Below are 19,315 nucleotides of genomic sequence, written 5' to 3' on the forward strand. Positions count from 1 at the left end.
TGATCAGCATCCCCATCTCCTCCGCGTCCCTCCCACGTGTACATAGCCCATATGACTGGTGGAATAACGGTTCTGTGGTATTCATGAATGCTTCCCATTCTCTGTCCACATCTTGCTGATCTAGATACAACAGATCTTATTAAATGAAACAGTTTAGTATAACCAGGTCATTTATCAGACCTTTTAGGAGTAAGTCTCTACATCAAAGACTTCATTTTGGTATTTGTGGGCTGTTATATGATAGAGAGGAAGATCAGAATCGTTAAGATGGGGGTTTGAAAAGTAAGCCCGGAGTCCATAAGCAAAAAACAGTAACATATCTGTAAGTCATCCTCTCTCCTTCCACTCCCAAACAAACAGTATGAGAAATCACCTTTAAACACATTTCAGATACAGTAAGGGTGTACAGAACTGTCAAGCTAGGGAAAGCAGGGCTCTGCCTGTTAATCATCTCAAGCTTGTTGATCTGCTGTTCTGTAATTCCTTTAATATTGTTTAATGTGTGTGTGTTTTACCTTCTGAACTGACTAAAAGCTTCTTGAGGACAGGGACCATGTCTTTTATTTGCTTCTGCATATTCTTCTCCCACTTATTCCCAAAGAGTACCCTAACAATCTTGTGGAAACCTTCCTTCCATAAACACATAAGGGACAGGAAATGCATCTTGTGGGTTCCAACTACATTTCGGCCATTGCACTATGCACTTTTTATGTAGAATGACCTTTCACCCTCATGACAACTCAGTGAACTGGGTATTCCTATCCCAATTCTACAGATAAGGAAATTGAAGTTCAGAGAGTTCAAGGTCTTACTGCTAGTGAGTGGTAGATCCAGGATTAGAACTTAGGTCTGTCTGATTCCAAAACCTATATATGCCTTTCACTATACCACAATAATGATAACTAATATTTAGGACTCCTTTACAGTTCATAGAGCTCTTTCATCTGCACTATTATTATTGCAATTACTACTACCACTGCTAGTACTATTACCCCTTAAGTCATCACTAGGAAGTAGGTAGTGCTAGTATCATTATCCCCATTTCACAGATGGGAATACAGAGACTCAGAGATTTGCCCAAGATCACACAACTGGTAAGTGGAAGAGCCAGGACTTCAGCCAGACTTCCTGACTCTAGATCTTTTTGTTCTTTCCACTATATCACATTGCTGCCTTAATTTATTTGCACGAATGCATGATTATGTGGCCAGTTACCACTGACACCTCTCCTACAGGAATGTCAGTAAGACCAAGCATCGCATGGAGCCATGTGGAAAAGACAATTCATACCCTCAGAGGAGCTTCTATGTTAGTAGAGGGGTGATACAGAAGACCTAAAAAATAAAGCCTTGAGAAGAATAGTTCACAAATGAGAATTAAAATATGAGCCCCTTTATTCTATAGATGAATTCCCATAATTTGGCCATAAAATTTTTGTAATGTTCTTAATTATTTCTATTATAAAATTGGATTAGGGAGTAGGGGTGAAATCGATGGACTTGATTTGAAAATATTCCTCCTGGGTTTGGATGAGAAAGTGCTAGCTACTTTGTGCAAGCTGGCAGCTAGCTCCAATATCATCCTGTTACCAAAGAAATGCTGGAGTGTTAGGAGTGATGGCATATCCACCCAGCAATTCACTATCTTGGTAGAATTCCTATAGTCTCATCTGCTGATCAGACTTCTACCTACCCAAACCCTTCAACCCCACCCCCACCTTACTGTACCCTCAGTCCACCAGCCCCTTCAGACCTTTGAACTTTCTGATCCCTTAATGTTTCACCCCAGAAGGTGATCCCCTTCTCCTTTGGTATCGATTATTAGTAAACAGTGTCCAGTATCACAGAGTCCTTCAGCACCATCAGAACTAGGAAACTGTTACTGAAGTATAGATATGTATAGTATGTATGCGTGCTGAAGAGAAGTTTCAGTGGAAGCAGATTGTTTTCTGGTTCCTCTAAGCATTTCTCCCTGGTTGTCATGCAGAGCTGTTTGCTGTCCTGAAAGATGTCAGTGTCTGCCCCCCGCCCCCGAGCTGCTGCACCTGCTGTGCTCTTGCAGCAGCGAGCGGGTCGCCACCCACGTGGTCATCGGAGCGAGGCCACAGCCACGCTCTGCTCCTCACCCCCTACCTCCACCCTTCCAGCGGACCACAGCTCTGCCCTGGAAGGAAGGCCTTTCCTTCCTACAGCCACAGCCATGATCCAGCTCTCTGTCTCCTCTCATGCCATTACTGTTACAGTGACATCCTCATGGCTCGTCTCCCCGCCGCAGTTTCCCCTATTCCAGTGTGTCTTTTGCACTGCTGCCAGAGATATTTCCCTATAAAGCAAACCTGATAGGGCATTCCTTACAGGCTAAGACTCGAGCTCCTTGCTTTGGCATTCAAGACACCTGACCTCTAGACCCCCAACTACCCTTTTTGCAGCCTTGCCTCCTCCTGCTCCTTCATTGAACCTCGCCACTCCCCAAACACTGGGCCCTGTCCCAGCTTCATGGGAGCCGAGAAAGAAATTGACACAATCCAAAGAGGTCTACAGAAAAAATCACAAGTAGTTGGGACTATACAGAGCCCTCCACACAGACTCCTTTGCCTGAAAAGTTCTGTACTATCTTCGCATGGCATAGGACACCTCGTTGGAGGTGCCGTTCCCACCTTCCCCAGGCAATTTGGTTGATGCTTCATCTCAGGAGCTGTTATTTCTTTTGTTCATGATTCTGTTACAGCATTTACCCCATTATGTTCTAAGTTATTTTTCATGTATATGTTTCACTCACTCCTCAAGGGCAGCAGCTGTGCCTAGTCTTCCTTTTCTTCCCAGTATATGACACAGTTCCTGGCACATAGTCCTTGAACAGCTGAACTCAGAGTGTGTTCCTTCAGTACAGTTATAGCAGTTAATCCAGATGTGTGTGCTGCAAAGAGCACTGGACTGGGATTCAGAGGCCTATGTCCCAGGTCCAACTTTGCCACTAGATATGTGACCTTGGGTAAGTCACTCAGTCTCCTTTATTAAACAAGGGGGTTGGACTAAATGATCTCTAAGGCCCCTTCAACTTTAAGTTCTATGATTCTGACCCCATTTCTTGGATCAGGAAACACATTTCCTACTTTATAATATTTAGCAGCCTCAACCAGTCAACCATCCACATTACTCAAAGAGAGTTTTCAGACTCCCAGCAATAGTCTTCTGGTACCAGCCAGAGCTGCTTGATTAGGTTCCTGTTGACTTATCCAGTGACCACTGAGCTGTTCCTCCCCTTCCCCAGGAAGTTTCTCTGCAGCTATAACACCGTCACACTGCTATGTGGCCGGCCCTTCCGAGGGGAGCCCTTCTGGCCTAAGGGACAACAGCAAGGAAGCAGAGGGAGAGGAGGTTTTATCATTTTCCTTCACTCCAACTCCCACCAGCATTACAACTGCTGCCATGTTGGTTCTTGTTGTAGACATGTTTTTAGGGGGTGATGCCCGTTTCTGTGAGAAGTAAGTTTTAAGCAGTTCATGTGCCTCTTCAAGGCTCCTTTTAAAGTACACTGCTGACTTATTGGGGTGGGAGGAGGACTAGAGTTAGCATCTCAACATGTACATTTGACATAATCTCTATACAATAAATAAGAGCCTATGGAAAGATTAAATAAATCTTTCTTAATGCTTTTTGATTGGCTTAATCAATAATTAATCATCTTTAGATGAGGCTGTAACTTGTGGAGTAGATATAATTGGATTAGCTGAAAAGAGGCAGTTGGGGAGCTTTGAAGAGATTAAAATGGCTGTCAATCCCATAATTAAACTGCCACAAACAAAAGCAATGGTGTTTTTTAAAAAAGAAGAAGAATAAGAGAGAGAGGAAAGAAAAGGGAGGGAGAAAGTTGGGGAAGGCCAAATGATTTGAAATCAATAAGTACTTACGTATCACTAGAGATTGGAGAGGCAAAAATCAAATGATGATTTATTCCATTAAACGAAATCCATACATATCAAATTAGCCATTAATTATATGCCTGGTCCACTGGGACAGGTGAAATTTTGGCAGCTTCAACTTCACTAAAACAAATCCACAAAAGGAAAAAAATTATTAAAAACAGAAGAGACCAGCTCCTTGTCCTGAGCCCATTTAGACCTTGACTTTTCATACTTTTAATTGGCTTAGTAGGTTTGGCCTGTGTGAATGAAGTCTTTTATCTCCCTCTTTTTCTTTCCATACCTCTTTCATCTTTCCTGTTACAAACACACAGAGAGAGCTTGAGGAAAAATACTTTGGTTTTTAAAGACTTTTCTTTTTTTTAAAGGAAGTGGATTTGGGTGGGGGGAGGGGGTGTGTGTGATGCTGGTGAATACTTTTTTTTTCTTTCTTTTCTCTCTTTTTTCCAGAGAGGAGTTGCTTAAACCAATGGGACTAAAACCTGATGGGACAATAACGCCTTTGGAGGAAGCACTCAACCAGTACTCTGTCATCGAGGAGACCAGCTCTGACACAGACTAAAAGCATCACCTGCTCAACTCTCAGTATTGCTTTTATCAGCATCTTTTCTCTGTAGCTCCAGGGGAATCTTTTCTCTAAAACATTTATGCCCTTGCTTTGGCTAGAAACACATTAACTGGTTTACTCATTGAGAATCCAGCATATTTAAGAAGTGATCCTGTGTTTTGCGATATTGAGGCATTCATACAGAGCTGCAGTTAGACGGAGTTGCAGAGACTAGGAACAGGAAAAAAAAAATTCCATTTTGTCAAGATGGAACTGAAGGACTTCACTCTATAAAGCAGCCCTGGTTGAATCTGGCAGTTCTGTTTGCCAAGATTCTAAAGAAGATTTAGCCGTGTCCTTCCTCTCACTTGTGTGAGCTGCCCTTTCTGAATCTCTCCAGAGACAGAGGCATGTGAGAAGCAGAACAAGCTGCTAAAAAGGGGCTGAGGCAAGTGACTTGTTAGATCAGGACTGAGTGAATGGAAGCCAAGCAGCAGCTGCTCCATAAACATAGCCCCACTCTTCATTTCAATTTTGTATAAATCTATAGAAATGCACACACACGCACACACACACAACAGCCCCAGACTTGCAAACTGATTACATTCAAAAAGTTTGTATGTCAGTTATCTAGAACTTCAGAATACATTTCTCCCTATAAAGTTATAAATGATGGTTTAGTTCTGAGGCAGCTACAAATGCCTATTTATTCCCTAATAACCTGAACACTAGTACCATAGAACTGAACCCCCATCTGTATCACTGCATGGGGAACATGCATTCTGAGGTCTAACATAGGGGTGCCTCCAACCTGGTAGAGGGAATGGGGACCCCCTGGGTACGGGGGGGCCTTTTGAGCCCTCTGCTGAGGGTGGGGGAGTCAGCAGCACCCATTTGTACATATAGGTCACTCATATGTCACATGTTTTAAATTGGGGACTGTGTGTGCTTGTGTGTGTGTCCTACCTTTCTACCATATGTGATCAGTTTAATGGTAACTTTATTTATTTAAAAAAGAAACACAAATAGTTACTGTTAAACTGATTAAGCCTGTTTATTTTTACTTTTAGAATTGGTCATATGACGAAGTAGAAAATGAATCATGCAAATAGACAGTGGGCCTAGTTAATCAATGGCTGAAGTTGAAAAGGGGTTGGTTTCCTTTTATATATATATATGTATGTATATACATATATATATATATATACACACATAATGTGCTTAACCACTGCCTTTTAAAACTTTAAATTAAATAAAACATTGGGGTTGATTCAATTTAGCTATCTGTGTGTGTTTCTTTATAGATACGTGGGGTAAACAATCCTATTTCACAGTTTATGCTTTTTTAAAGTGCTTTTACATCTGTTATCTCACTTATAATAAATAGCCTTTCTAAGGATAAAGTACATGAAGTATTAGTGAAAATGTCATTTATCCAGAAGTCACTTCTCTGGCAAAAGTACAAATCAGGAATTCAGTTTTAAAAAGCCTTAGAGCTGCCAAAAGAGATGGCAAAGTTTCTTACAATTTATTTATAGGAGAGATCCTCAAGAATCTCACCTTGTGCCTCTTTACTAAAATTTGCATATACTTCTAACATGTTTAGTTATCTGACTTCCAAGCCCACAAAAAAATGGCAAAGGAGGCGGCTGTTAGATAGAAAGCAGACCTACTGAAAGCAGCAAAAAGCCAACTGAAAACCGGATAGGAACGTGGGGAGAATGAAAACTACTCAAGGCGTCATAAGTCTGGGACCATCTGTTTCCTGAAGGACATTCTAGTTGACCCAGAAAGTATCTGTACAACAGTATGGCCTATAAACTATTCTCATAACGATGACCTTGTGTTTGTTTTAAAAAATAAGAATACTCTATAAAAAGACTAGGAAGAATACATTTTAGGATTTTTTATCCAAAATAGTTGGGAGTATAAGTTATGTGTGACCCATGTTTTAACAGTAAATAAAATGAAACTTGGTAATTCATAATTTTAGATTAAATGAAAAAAAGTTTAGAAAAAAGAATTTAAGTATTTTTGTTACTTCATTCTACAAATGCATTTTTAAAGTATTTTTATAATTTCTGCAATTAAATAGCTTTGGCATGAGTGTCGGCTTACCTAAATGAAGACATGTTTAATGAAATACCATCTTGCCAGCTTTATGCAGAGTGTTTGAACAGTCCTGTTTAAGTAGCTGTGCTCTTCTGCTTTCAATGAGTTCTGTTTCATTTTGAGTTTCCCCATACTGGGCACTAAGCTTTGTTTTGAAGAGAGAATTTGCAGAGGGAGAAGATGAAAGTGACCTCATCTTGCACACGGAAAAGAGAACTAACATCTGTTGATTGCTTGCTCTGTGCTGGGCTTTTTATGTATCTTATCTTGTGTAAAGTCATCACATCTCATATTAAGAGATCATCTCTGGAAAGCAGAGTAAGTTACCTAACATCACAGAGCAAGTAAAAATCCAACTCTGGCTGGCCTGACCCCCAGCACCTCTCCTTACCCTTCATGCTGCCCACCTGGGTCCATGTTGTGCCCCCTTATGACTCTGGAATGCTGGGAGAGTGGTAATTCTCAGGCCATTTTAAGCAATAACTATTTCAGCAGAACTGGTTTAAAGAACTTATTAAACAGGGAGGTGACCTGAATGAAGTTGAAGTGTGAGTAGGAAACTTGCTCAGTTAGTACTGGATTTCAAATAAGGAAGGACCTGGAATCCTTTAGGTCAGAGATGAGGGCTGCAGGCTCTCCCCCAGCCCCCGTGCCCCAACCACCCTGACCCTCGACATCTACCTGGCTCGGTGGCCTGCAGTGGGGATGGTGAGAATATACTGGCCAACTGCACTCTGCAGGCCCCTGTGTCCACATCCCTCCCAACCTTTAAAACAGGGTATGGAGGAGCGGGTTCTAAAATAAGGCACTTGAGCTGCTGCTTTAGAGTAACAGTCAACAGACACTTGAGGCCCCTTCACACACCGGGTGGTCCTAGCAAGTGCACAGGATGGGTGTTATTGTCCCTCCTTTATAAATGAAGACATAGGCAGAGGCAGTACAAGTACTCAACATCCCCTTACTACCATCAGTCTTGCCGCCTCCCAGTACTAGGTGTCTCTTATATTGACCTCCCTTGCCCTCCCCCCCCCATTATAAAAGTAATATATGTTCACTGTGGAAAGTTTGGAGAATACAGGAAATAATAAAGTTAATAATTCACCCCAAAACCCACCACCTGAGATAATCTCTGTTAATGTTTTGGTGTATTTCCGTCCTGTGTTTTTTCTATGCATATATAATTTATTTTACTACAAGATTGGGATCATGCTGTATTTACAGATTTGTACCCTGCTTTCTTCTTTAACATATTGTAAGCATTTTCCCATGTCAATAAATATTATTCAAAAATTAATGGCTATATGATATTCCATTATATAAATTGTGGTAAACACTAGTAATTGCTTACCCAGTATTCTTCTTCCTTGCTAACAGAGGAGACATCATGACCTATCCCTCCTCCCCACAAAAAAGGTGCCCGCTGCCTTCCTGGGAGGCAGCATGAGCCTTGTCAGCACTGAAGAGCAGCAGGAAATGGAATGGCACCAGGAAGAGCAGACTTGTTCTGCCATACACAGTCTAGCAGGAGCTTCGGCAGCACAAATATGACACAGCTAGATTAAGTGACTAGATAATTCTATAATTTTTGTTAAGGAGAGGCGTTTGACAATAGCAAGGGATCTAGATGACTTTAAAAAGTGCATGTGAAGAAAAGAGATGTCAGTCATGTTTACTACTCTGTAATCCAGTTACTGGCATTAATTTTCTTGGAGGTATTCTTCACTGCAATTCCAGAGGTGAAAGAGGGTACACAGGGATGGGGAGAGACATGTTAGTCTTTCAAAAGACGTTAAGGGGACACCTGTCAGAAACTACTGGGTATGTGGCGAGCACAATATGGAGAAGGAACAAATGAATGGTGTTCTAGGAACAAATCATATGGGTGAGGGAGGAAGGAGGGAGAGATTTCTAACAACTGCCATAAGTGAGAAGATTCAAGGAAAGGGAGAGGTTTCTAGAGAGGACTTAGGAGGATGTGACTCTGATGCACTCTGCCGAGTCCCTGCACCAAGTCTTCAAGAAGCATCAGAGCAGCCTTTCTTAAAGAAGGGTGGGGAGGTTGAGCCTCAGTTCCTACATCATGCATTGTACATAATGAATTAACTTTCCTGTGCATCTAGAATAGTGTTAGCTACATAGCATCCTCGATGGAGAGAAAAAATAGTCACTCCAGTGCAGAGTTTTGTGGTTCAGGTGAACCCTGGTTGAGAAAGGCTATCTTAAAAGGTCAAAATTATTCTGCAAGGCTTCTACAGTCAGATTTGTGTTTTCTTTTAATGTAACACAGGGAAGATCCTGGGCCCTAGGGCTCCAGCTGTATCCAGGTCTCACGGACCTGTACCTTTTCTGCATTGAACATAACAATTACAGCTGTGTATACTTACTGAGCAATTACTGTGCCAGACACTGTGCTAAGCACTTTGCGTGCACTTTCCAATTGCATCTTCATGACAATCTTATGAGGTAAGTACTATTAGAATAACTCCCACTTTTCAGATGAGAAAACTAAGGCATAAAGATGTTAGGTACTATGTGCAAGGCACACAGCCAATAAGTAGCAAAATTTGAATTCAAACCTGTATGATGTCTTTGTAAATACTATGCTATGTGTTGCTTTTGCGATCAGAAAAATTCAATAAAGTCTGATTTGAGAGAAAAAATTTCAGAAGAGATTGAAATGGGAAAAACAGAATTGGGAAATAACTAACACATTTTTCCTCACTCCATTTCCATATCTCCCCACTACATAGAATCCCGTACTCCTGCTAGTCTCAAAGAAAGGCCCATGCTCACAAGCATACCAATCCACATCAGTGTGTTCAGTAAATATTCACTGGGCATTTACCATGTACCAGGCACTGTTCAAGGTGATTGGGGATACAAACACAACTTGAAAGTCCCTATCCCCAAAGTGCCCGCAGTGTAAGAAGTCCATAACCAAAGCCTGTACAAAGTGCTACAGGATGCCAGGAGGAATATGGGGGTTGAGTAACAAAGCTTCGTAAGGGACATCTGAGCTGAGCTTGAGTTCGCCATGTACAGGAGAAAGACTGTTCCCACCAAAAGAACTGGCTCCAACAAAAGCTCGTGCATTTGATGTGTTTACAGAACACAAACATGTCTCATGATAGGACACATGAGTAGCAGAATTTCAGGCGAGCAAAGGACACAACCAGAAAGATCACTCTGGCTGCAGTATGGAGAATGGAGTGGAGAAGGGACAGACAGTAAGAAAAGAGACCAGACAAGGCTGCTGCATCAGTACATGAGGGGTAAGCAGGGCCTGGACTGGAGTAGTGGCAGGAGGTGTAAAAAAAGAGGGGAGGGAGTCAAGAAATGCTTAGAAGCTGGAATAAACATAATTTGGCATTGTGGAAAGGCAAGAAAGAGCTCATTTAAAAACTCAGATGGGAATGACTTTGGGAAAAAGATAATCTGAAATACTGGCTCGGCCAAACCGTGAACTAAGCAACTTTGGGTTTGGGAGCAGGAGGGTGAAGCTAAGAATTATTTCAAGGAATCTGCAAATTTGTAGGGCCACCAAGCATCATTTACATAATGAATGAAAAAATGTCTTGGATATCAAGTACATCTATTTTACAAATACTGTATCACATGTTGATGTGATAAAAGTTCATTCATAAGCATTCCTCAATTCATAATATCCCTTTGACCATCTGTATTTTCTCAGTCAAAATATATTAATGATAAACAGCTATCGTGTGGAAACGAGATCCACAGAGTTCAGGTTAAAAAAAAACCCTCAAAATTGAAAAGACTTAGAACTATTGGCAACTAGTTTCAGAAAGTCAAATTGAACTATCTTGGTCATGAAAGAATACTGGGATCTCTCTTGGAAGGAGATGAACCACCAAGTTGTGCAAAGATGGAGACATCATGGGGTCTCAGTTACAAACAAAACCTGAGTCTTGTTGTATTACAGGGGTAAGATAAAGGAATTTATAAAATCCTTTTTTTCCCCACAATGAATTATGACTTTCAAGCCTATATTTTGTCTTCAAAGTTAAACAAACTAAACAATTTTTCTTGCTATTTTTCTTCCCTGCTGTAATAATTCCCTCCTCCTCCACCCCTCTACCTCAAGACAGATGATAAGCTCACCAGGAATAAAGTCATGAACTAACTCAGTAAAGAAAAATACATGTTGATAGATGTAAAACACTACTACCTTATTTTACCCAAAACAAACACTCTTGAAACTAAAACTTTTACTATGTTTTAATGTCTGTGACTTATTTGTGGTTATAAGTTATTATTGTGGTATTAAATGAATCAATTTTCATACCAAAAGTACATTAAGCAATAGAAATAAATGAAGTTAATTTTATACTAAAATTTTATGTGAGCCATACAAAGTCACCAACTATTCAATAGTAAAAATGAAAAAAAAGAAGAGAATCTATATAGGCCAAAGAATGTAGTCACAATGTACATTTTCAAGCACGTACATGCAAGAAGAAATTAAAAGTAATTCTAATTGGAGACACTTCTGGTTAAACAAAGCAGTCTGATCACATGCATTTACCTTGACCACCTCCTGAAAACCTATTAAAATGGCATTAAATGGATGTTTTGGAGTAAAGCTTAAGCCCAATAAGACAATGCAAATGAGAAAGAAGATGACAGCAGAAAAGAGCTATCAACAAAATTTGGAAACTGGAAATTAGATGAGCAAGAGATAATTAATGGAGAAAGAAGACACAAGGTATCGAAAAATTAAGCCTACAAGAGGCAAGGGAAGCCAAAAGCAAGATGACATGTGCTGGAACCGGCTTATAGCAGCTCTCAAGAGCATACTGTTAAATTTTTAAGAATTTTACAAGCTGGTTAAAATTAATCATTATTAAACATTAAATTATATAAATTTCAATTAATAAGTTATATTTAAAACAAAAGTAATAAATGCTCAAAATTCCTCACTTCCTGGGACTTCCCTGGTGGTCCAGTGGTAAAGAATCCACCTTCCAATGCAGGGGACGCAGGTTCAATCCCTGGTCGGGGAACTAAGATCCCACATGCCGCAAGGCAACTAAGCCTGCACGCAATGAGAGAGCCCGTGTGCCACAAACTACAGAGCCCACGCGCCCTGGAGCCTGCACGCCACAACTAGAGAGGGAAAACCTGCAGGCCACAACTAGAGAGAAGCCCACGAGCTGCAATGAAAGATCCCAAATGCCTCAAGAAGATCCTGCGTGCTGCAACTAAGGCCCGATACAGCCAAAAAAACAAAACAAAAACAAAAAAAACTCCTCATTCCTAATTATTTTACTACATTTTATTATTATCTATGCTCTTGAAGTTATTAACATCTCGTATCTGTAAGGTAAGAAGAATGGTGTGCTGCTGCTCAACCCTTCCCAACTCTGTATTCAGTGAGGTTGTGATGGTAGCTTGAATTCAGCTATGGTGGGAATATTTACATCATGGGAATGAACAAACACTACCAATCAGGACTTTTTCCACCAGAGAGCCAATTAAACATTTACCAGCACATCACAGTGAAATACCCTACAGAACCCCATAATGGCTTAGGAATCAGATACCTAGTACATCTAAGAATAAGGGTGTGGGTGGGGTTTAAAACAGGCAACCGGGTTCCCCTCCGTCACCTGCCCCTACACAACCAGGTGATTCCTATTCTACCTCACCAGAATAAACCAGGAATTTCCCTCCAAAGAAGTTATTTCAAAGGTCTCTGCACATGAGGACTCAAGCACTGAAGATGACTGGGATATCTTGCTGAAAACAGAAGGATGAGGTGAAAGATCTGCTTCCCCCAGTCAATCCCAAGAACACTAGCAGCTAGGACCCTTCTGGCAGGGAAAATGGCCCAGAAGAAGGATCTGAAGAGAATGAAAGTTAGGTATCTTCCAACACAATGGCCAGATACCGGCCTATTCATGCTCAGTGAAGCCACCGTTCATTCATTCATTCATTCAAGAGATATGCACTGAATACATGCTAGTGTCCCAGCCCTGCTTCAGGTACAATAGACAAATTAGTGAACAAAATAAAGATCCTGACCTTATGGAGCTTTAATTCTTCTGGATAAAGATAGACAATAAATAAATACAGTATACTGGTGAACCTAACAAAGCATATGATCCCTGATGCCATGTCAGGTGGCAATAATACCAATGGAAACTAAAGCAGAGTTAGGCCCAGGTAGAAGTTTTATAGAAGGTCATTGGGGAAGGCCTCTCTGACAAAGTGTTACTTGAGCAGAGGCCTGAAAGAAGTGAAGAAATAAGCTGAGTGAACATCTAGGAGTTATTCTTTCTAGAGAGAGGGAATAGCAAGTAAGTACAAAGGACCCAAAGTGATAACAATCTTGATATTAGTTCACCTTGGGAACTACAATGTGTAGTTTAGCTGGAGGAAGAAATGTGGAGAGCAGTAGGAGATGAGGTCAGAGAGATACGGTGAGGCCAGATCACAAAGGCCTTGGAGGGTAAACACAGTAAGCCCACACAGAGTCTGCAATGAGGTTTTCAGTGTCTCATTCTTAAATATGAAGGCACAGTCAGTGGTCAATAGATGTTTGAGGAAACCCTCTCATAATGAAAAAGAGAGACCTGGGCTCTCTATTCTGTTCCATTAACCTATGTGTCTGTTTTTGTACCAATATCACAGTTTTGATTATGGCAGCTTTGTAGTATAGCCTGAAGTCTGGGAAGGGTATACCTCCAGTTTTGTTCTTTTTTCCTCAGGATTGCTTTGGCAGTTTGAGGTCTTCTGTGATTCCATATAAATTTTAGGATTATTTTTTCTAGTTCTGTGAAAAATGATGTGGTTATTTTGACAGACAGGGTTTGCATTAAATCTGTAGATTGTTTTGGGTAATATGACCATTTTAGTAATATTAATTCTTCCAATCAAAGAGCATGGATATCTTTCCATTTCTTTGAATCATCTTCAATTTCCTTCATCAATGTTTTATAGTTTTCAGCATCTATGTCTTTAATCTCCTTGGTTCGGTTTATTCCTAGTTATTTTTTTGATGCAATTTTAAATGGGATTTTTTTTTACTTTCTCTTTTTGATCATTCATTATTAGCATATATAAAGCCAACACATTTCTGTATATTAATCTTGAATCCTGAAACCTTGCTGAATTTGTTATTAGTTTAACAGTTTTGGGGAGGTGACTTTAGGGCTCATTATATAGAGTATCATCGTCATTTGCAAATAGTGACAGTTTTCCCTCTTTGCATCCAATTTGGATATTTTTATTTCTTTTTCTTGTCTGATTGCTGTAACCTTCCAATACTAGGTTGAATAGAAGTGATGAGAGTGGACATCACTGTCTTGTTCCTGAATTTAGTGGGAAGGCTTTCAGCTTTTCACTGTTGAGTATTATGTTGGCTGTGGGTTTGTATTACGTGGCTGTTTAATAAAATGGCTTTTATTGTGTTGAGATATGTTTCCTCTATACTCATTTTGATGAGAGTTTTTATCAGAAAGAAACCCACATACATACAGTCAATTAATCTACGACAAAGGAGGCAAGAACTACAATGGAGAAAAGACAGTCTCTCCAACAAGTGGTGCTGGGAAAACTGGACATATAGAACAATGAGATTAGAATATTCCCTCACACATATACAGAAATAAAATCAAAATGGTTTAAAGACCTAAATGTAAGACCTGAAATCATAAAACTCCTGGAAGAGAATATAGGTGGAAAACTCTTTGAAATAAACCATAGCAATATTTTCTTGGGTCAGTCCCCTAAGGCAAAAGAAATAAAAGCAAAAATAAACAAATGGGGCCTAATTAAACTTAAAAGCTTTTGCATAGCAAAGGAAATCTTCAACAAAATGAAAAGACAATCTAGAGAATGGGAGAAAATATTTGCAAATGATGCAACCAACAAGAGGTTAATATCTAAAATATACAAACAGCTCATATAACTCAATATCAAAAAAAAGGAACAATCCAATTAAAAATGCACAGAAGACTTGTATATACATTTTTCCAAAGAAGACATACAAATGGCCAACAGGTACATGAAAAGATGATCAAACATCACTAATTATTAGAGAAATGTAAATCAAAACCACAATGAGTTATCACCTCACACCTGTCAGAATGGCTATCATCAAAAAGTCTACAAATAACAAATGTTGGTGAGGATGTGGAGAAAAGGGAACCCTCCTACACTGTTGGTAGAAATGTAAATTGGTTCAGTCACTATGGAAAACAGTAGGCAGGTTCCTTAAAAAAATAAAAATAGAACTACTACATAAGCCAGCAATTCCACTCCTGGATAGTTATTGGAAAAAAAGAAAACATTAATTTGAAAAGATACATGTACCCCAATGTTCCTAGCAGCACTAATTAAAATAACCAAGACATGGGAACTGCCCATCAACAGACAACTGGATTAATCAAAATGTGGTATACATACACACACACACAATGGAATATTACTCAGCCATAAGAAAGGATGTAATACTGCCATTTGCAGCAACATGGATAGACCTAAAGAATATTATGCTTAGTGAATAAGTCAGACAGAGAAATACTACATGGTATCACTTACACATGGAATCAAAAAAAATAATACAAATGAATGTATATGCAAAACAGAATCAGACTCAGAAAAAACAAACTTGTGGTTACCAAAGGAAACAGAAAAGTAGGGAGGGACAAATTAGGGGTACGGGATTAACACATACAAACTACTATATATAAAATAGATAAGCAGTAAGGACATACTGTATAGCATAGGAAATTATATGCATTATCTTATAACAACCTATAACAATATAATCTGCAAAAGTACTGAATCACTCTGCTGTACACCTGAAACTAACACAGTATTTTACATCAATTATACTTCAATTTAAAAAGAAAAACAGAGACCAAAGCAAACAGAAAAGCAGAGAGCCAAGGAAAACTTCTACAAAACTATAATTAATTATAATTGTAGACATCAACTCCATTATTAGGATAGAGCAGATTAAGTAAACAATAACCCAAAATAAGTAAGTCTAGAGCTGAACAATATAGCTAAGTAAAATAGAAATTAACTGATAGCAGTAGGCTTGGTAGCTGGACACTTTGTTTTAAAGTATACTTAGGTTACTTAGAAAAATTGATGACATATTGGTATGGAACCCAGAGTATAAATATTACAAATATTGTGTGAAATATATCAGGGAGCAAGCCAACAATGGAAGGGTCAGAAAACTGAAATCATAGAGCATCAGGCTTCTTGCACTTCCTTTGTGTGTTTCCACTTTGTTTACCCTTATTTTTAATTAAAAAAACCCTAAAACCTTACATTCTCGCCAGTCTTGGCTGTATTTGGGGGGAACCAAGGGAAGGGAGTTTTTTCCCAGCTTGCACCAAAAATGCTAGTGAGTAGGAAAACCCCAGCCCTCCTCCTGGGTTCCCCCTTTCCTCTCATACCACCACTACACTCAACAACTTTTGACACCAGGTTGTGGGGGGGTTCCCCCAAAATAAGCAATTCTCTGACACCAGCTAGGTGCCCTACAATTCAACTCAAGTCTGACACCATCTATCAGGAGACCCTATAGGTTAAGGGCTCAGTCCTACAAGATTGTCTTCCTCCACCTTCAGAGACCAATTGCAAGTCCAGGTTGTCACCTGTGCTTCTGACCAACCGCCTATAGATTGGAGGTTCCTACGACCCCCTCCTTGGGTTTAGATTAATTTGCTAGAGAGGCTCATACAGCTCAGAGAAATATTTTACTTACCAGATCACCAGTTTCTTAGAAAAGGATATATAACTCAGAAACAGCCAGATGGAAGAGATGCACAGGGCCGGATATGGAGAAAGGGCCCTGAACTTATACTCTCGGAACACAGCACTCTCCCCGAACCTCCATATATTCACCAACCTAGAAGCTCTCAACCCTGTCGTTTCGGGTTTTTATGGAGGCCTCATGACACAGGCGTGATTGATTACATCATTGGCTATTCGTGATTGATTCAACCTGACTCCCTACCCAGAGGTCAGGGAGTGAGACTAAATTCCAACCCTCTAATCACCTGGTTGACTCCTCCAGCAACCAGCCCCCATCCTTAGGTGTTTTCCAAAAGTCACCTCATTAACGTAAAAAAAGACACCATTTTGGCTCTCATCCCTTAGGCAATTCCAAGGGTTTTAGGAGCTCTGGGCCAGGAACTGGATGAAGACCAAATACGTATTTCTTGTTATAAATTGGGATATCTCAGCTTGCTTTCATCATCATCATCATGATCAAGCAAAGTGGTAACAGTAGGACCCAAATTGTGAGAACGGTGAAGGTAAAACTCAGGACAGTGTTGTAAGTACTTAGCAGTAGCTTCTCTCCCCTGGAAAATTTTCCAGAGTTAAATCCTAGAGATCCTCTTTTATATTTTCATCATCCTCCTATACTGATATCCTATTATTTGTACACTCTTGCTTTCTCCAGTGCAAAACACAAGGTAGACGGATTCTCAGGAGAGAACAGATGTAAACATTACATACATTATCTCATTCAATACTCACATCAACAAGGAAGGATTCCTATGCCTTTTAAAAATTGAGGCTCAGAAAGACAAGTAACTTGTCCAAAGTCACAAAGCTGGAATTAGCAGAGCAAGAATTTCATGCCTCTCTGTATGACCCCCAAATTATGTTTTATGTTACTATACAACACTAAAAAAATGATTTACAGTCAATTCTGAAGAAACCAGTGCTAAATAATTGCTCTCTTCCATGTATTTGCCAGCCAGACAGGATGAAAGAAAGGGAGGGAAGGGAGGCCATCATCAACCAGCCTCTTTTTCTCACCTCTGAGGTTTCAGGAATAATAAGAACTAGATGAAATAAGTACTTACTCTATGACACTAAGGGCTTTGTATCAATACAATTAACCTCATTCAAGTCCTCACAACAACCTGAAGGCATAGCCAGTGTTATTATTCCTAACTTACAGATGGGAAATGGAGGCCAAAAGATTAGGTCACTTAACTAGTTAGCAGTCAAGCTGGGCTCAAGATAGGCAGACCCTAAGTGATACCATCTACCCATCAAGGGAAGCGCAGTGTACTCAGCTCCATGAACCCATATGCCTCTTCTTTGTGTATCTCATTTAGGGAGGCTTTCTCAGCATCCCTTGACACCAATTCATTTCTAGCTTTGAGTCTGAATGTCTTAGAAAACTGTCTAGCTATCCTTGCAGCCCAGATATTATATCCTGGGACTCCACTTCCTGGTTCAGAATTGGTTTCATCAAACATTGTCATGGGCCATCTATTGTCTGCCAGAGTCACATCCTACACATGATCTCATTTGCTGCTCTCAGCAACACTGTGTGGTGTTTCCACTACCACCCTTGGTTCACAGACAGGGGCTCTGTGGCTCAGAGAGGTATGTTAACAGAGCTGGTATGGGGCAAAACCAGGACATGAGCTCAGGTCTTTGGATTCCATGTCTAGTTATTTGTACCACATAGACAGCTAGGTCTCAGAAGTGGATAATCCAGCCTTCTTAAAAAGGAGACAACAGGCCCAAAATGGAGTCACTTGTGCTAAGCCCCATGTCAGCAAACCAAGACCTAATACTGAACCTAACTGTAGTTACAACCTCCCCAAGGAATGTAGTCTTTTTTTTTAATTGAAGTATAGTTGATGTACAATATTATATGTTACAGGTGTACAATATAGTGATTCACAATTTTTAAAGGCTATACTCCATTTATAATTATAAAATATTTCCTGTGCTGTACAATATATCCTTGTAGATTATTTGATACATTGTAGCTTATTTATTTTATATATAGTACTTGCTGTACAATTTAACCTTTTAACTTATTTTAATTCTCTACCCTTATCTTGCCCCTCCTCACTTCCCTCTCCCCACTGGTAACCACTAGTTTGTTTTCTGTATCTGTGAGTCTGCTTCTTTTTTGATACACTCACTAGTTTGTTCTATTTTGTAGATTCCACATATAAGTGATATCAAATATTTGTGTTTGCCTTTCTCTGTCTGACTTATTTCACTAACATAATGCCCTCCAAGTCCATTCATATTGATGTAAATGGAAAACTTTCATTCTTTTTTATGGCTAAGTAGTATTCCATTGTGTATATACAGAACATTTCCTTTACCCATTCATCTGTTGATGGACACTTAGGTTGCTTACATAACTTGGCAATTGTTAATAATGCTGCTATGAACATGGGGGTACATGTATCTTTTCAAATTAGTGTTTTTTTCTTTCAGATATATACCCATGAGTGGAATTGCTGGGTCATATGGTAGTTCTATTTTCAGCTTTTTGAGAAACGCCCATACTGTTTTCCACAGTGGCTGCACAAATTTACATTCCCACCAAGAGTATACGAGGGTTCCCTTTTCTCCACATTCTTGCCAACATTTGTTATTTAGGTTCTTTTTGATGATAGCCATTCTGACAGATGTGAGGTGATATCTAATTGTGATTTTGATTTGCAGTTCTCTGATGATTAGTGACATTGAGCATCTTTTTATGTGTCTATTGACCACCATGTCCTCTATGAAAAAATGTCTATTCAGGTTTCCTGCCCATTTTCCAATTGGGCTGTTTTTTGATGTTGAGTTGTATGAGCTGTTCATATATGCTGGATATTAACCCCTTATCAGTCATCATTGCAAATATTTTCTCTCATTCAATAGGTTGCCTTTTCCTTGTGTTGATGGTTTTCTTTGCTGTGCAAAAGTTTTAACTTTAA

General features: G+C 39.7%; 1 protein-coding gene and 1 long non-coding RNA gene across 23 annotated transcripts in view; one reads left to right on the forward strand and one right to left on the reverse strand.

Annotated features, from left to right (window-relative positions):
• RIC8B (RIC8 guanine nucleotide exchange factor B) overlaps positions 1-5,744 on the forward strand; it is a 117,079-nt gene extending 111,335 nt beyond the window's left edge. For all 9 annotated transcript variants that reach the window (XR_010932563.1, XR_010932565.1, XR_010932564.1 and 6 more), the window contains one exon: positions 4,373-5,744. Coding sequence is in view for 2 of the 9 variants with exons in the window: in XM_067697839.1 (XP_067553940.1) it covers positions 4,373-4,484 (112 nt within the window). In the remaining 7 variants the exon portion in view is untranslated. The remainder of the gene's footprint in view (positions 1-4,372) is intronic.
• The window catches only part of LOC137202373 (uncharacterized), a 126,489-nt gene that overhangs the window by 19,682 nt on the left and 87,492 nt on the right, over positions 1-19,315 (reverse strand). For all 14 annotated transcript variants that reach the window (XR_010932581.1, XR_010932574.1, XR_010932582.1 and 11 more), the window contains one exon: positions 3,911-4,045. This is a non-coding gene — a long non-coding RNA (uncharacterized lncRNA). The remainder of the gene's footprint in view (positions 1-3,910; positions 4,046-19,315) is intronic.

This window comes from Pseudorca crassidens, chromosome 11, assembly GCF_039906515.1.
Source record: "Pseudorca crassidens isolate mPseCra1 chromosome 11, mPseCra1.hap1, whole genome shotgun sequence".
NCBI lineage: Eukaryota > Metazoa > Chordata > Mammalia > Artiodactyla > Delphinidae > Pseudorca > Pseudorca crassidens.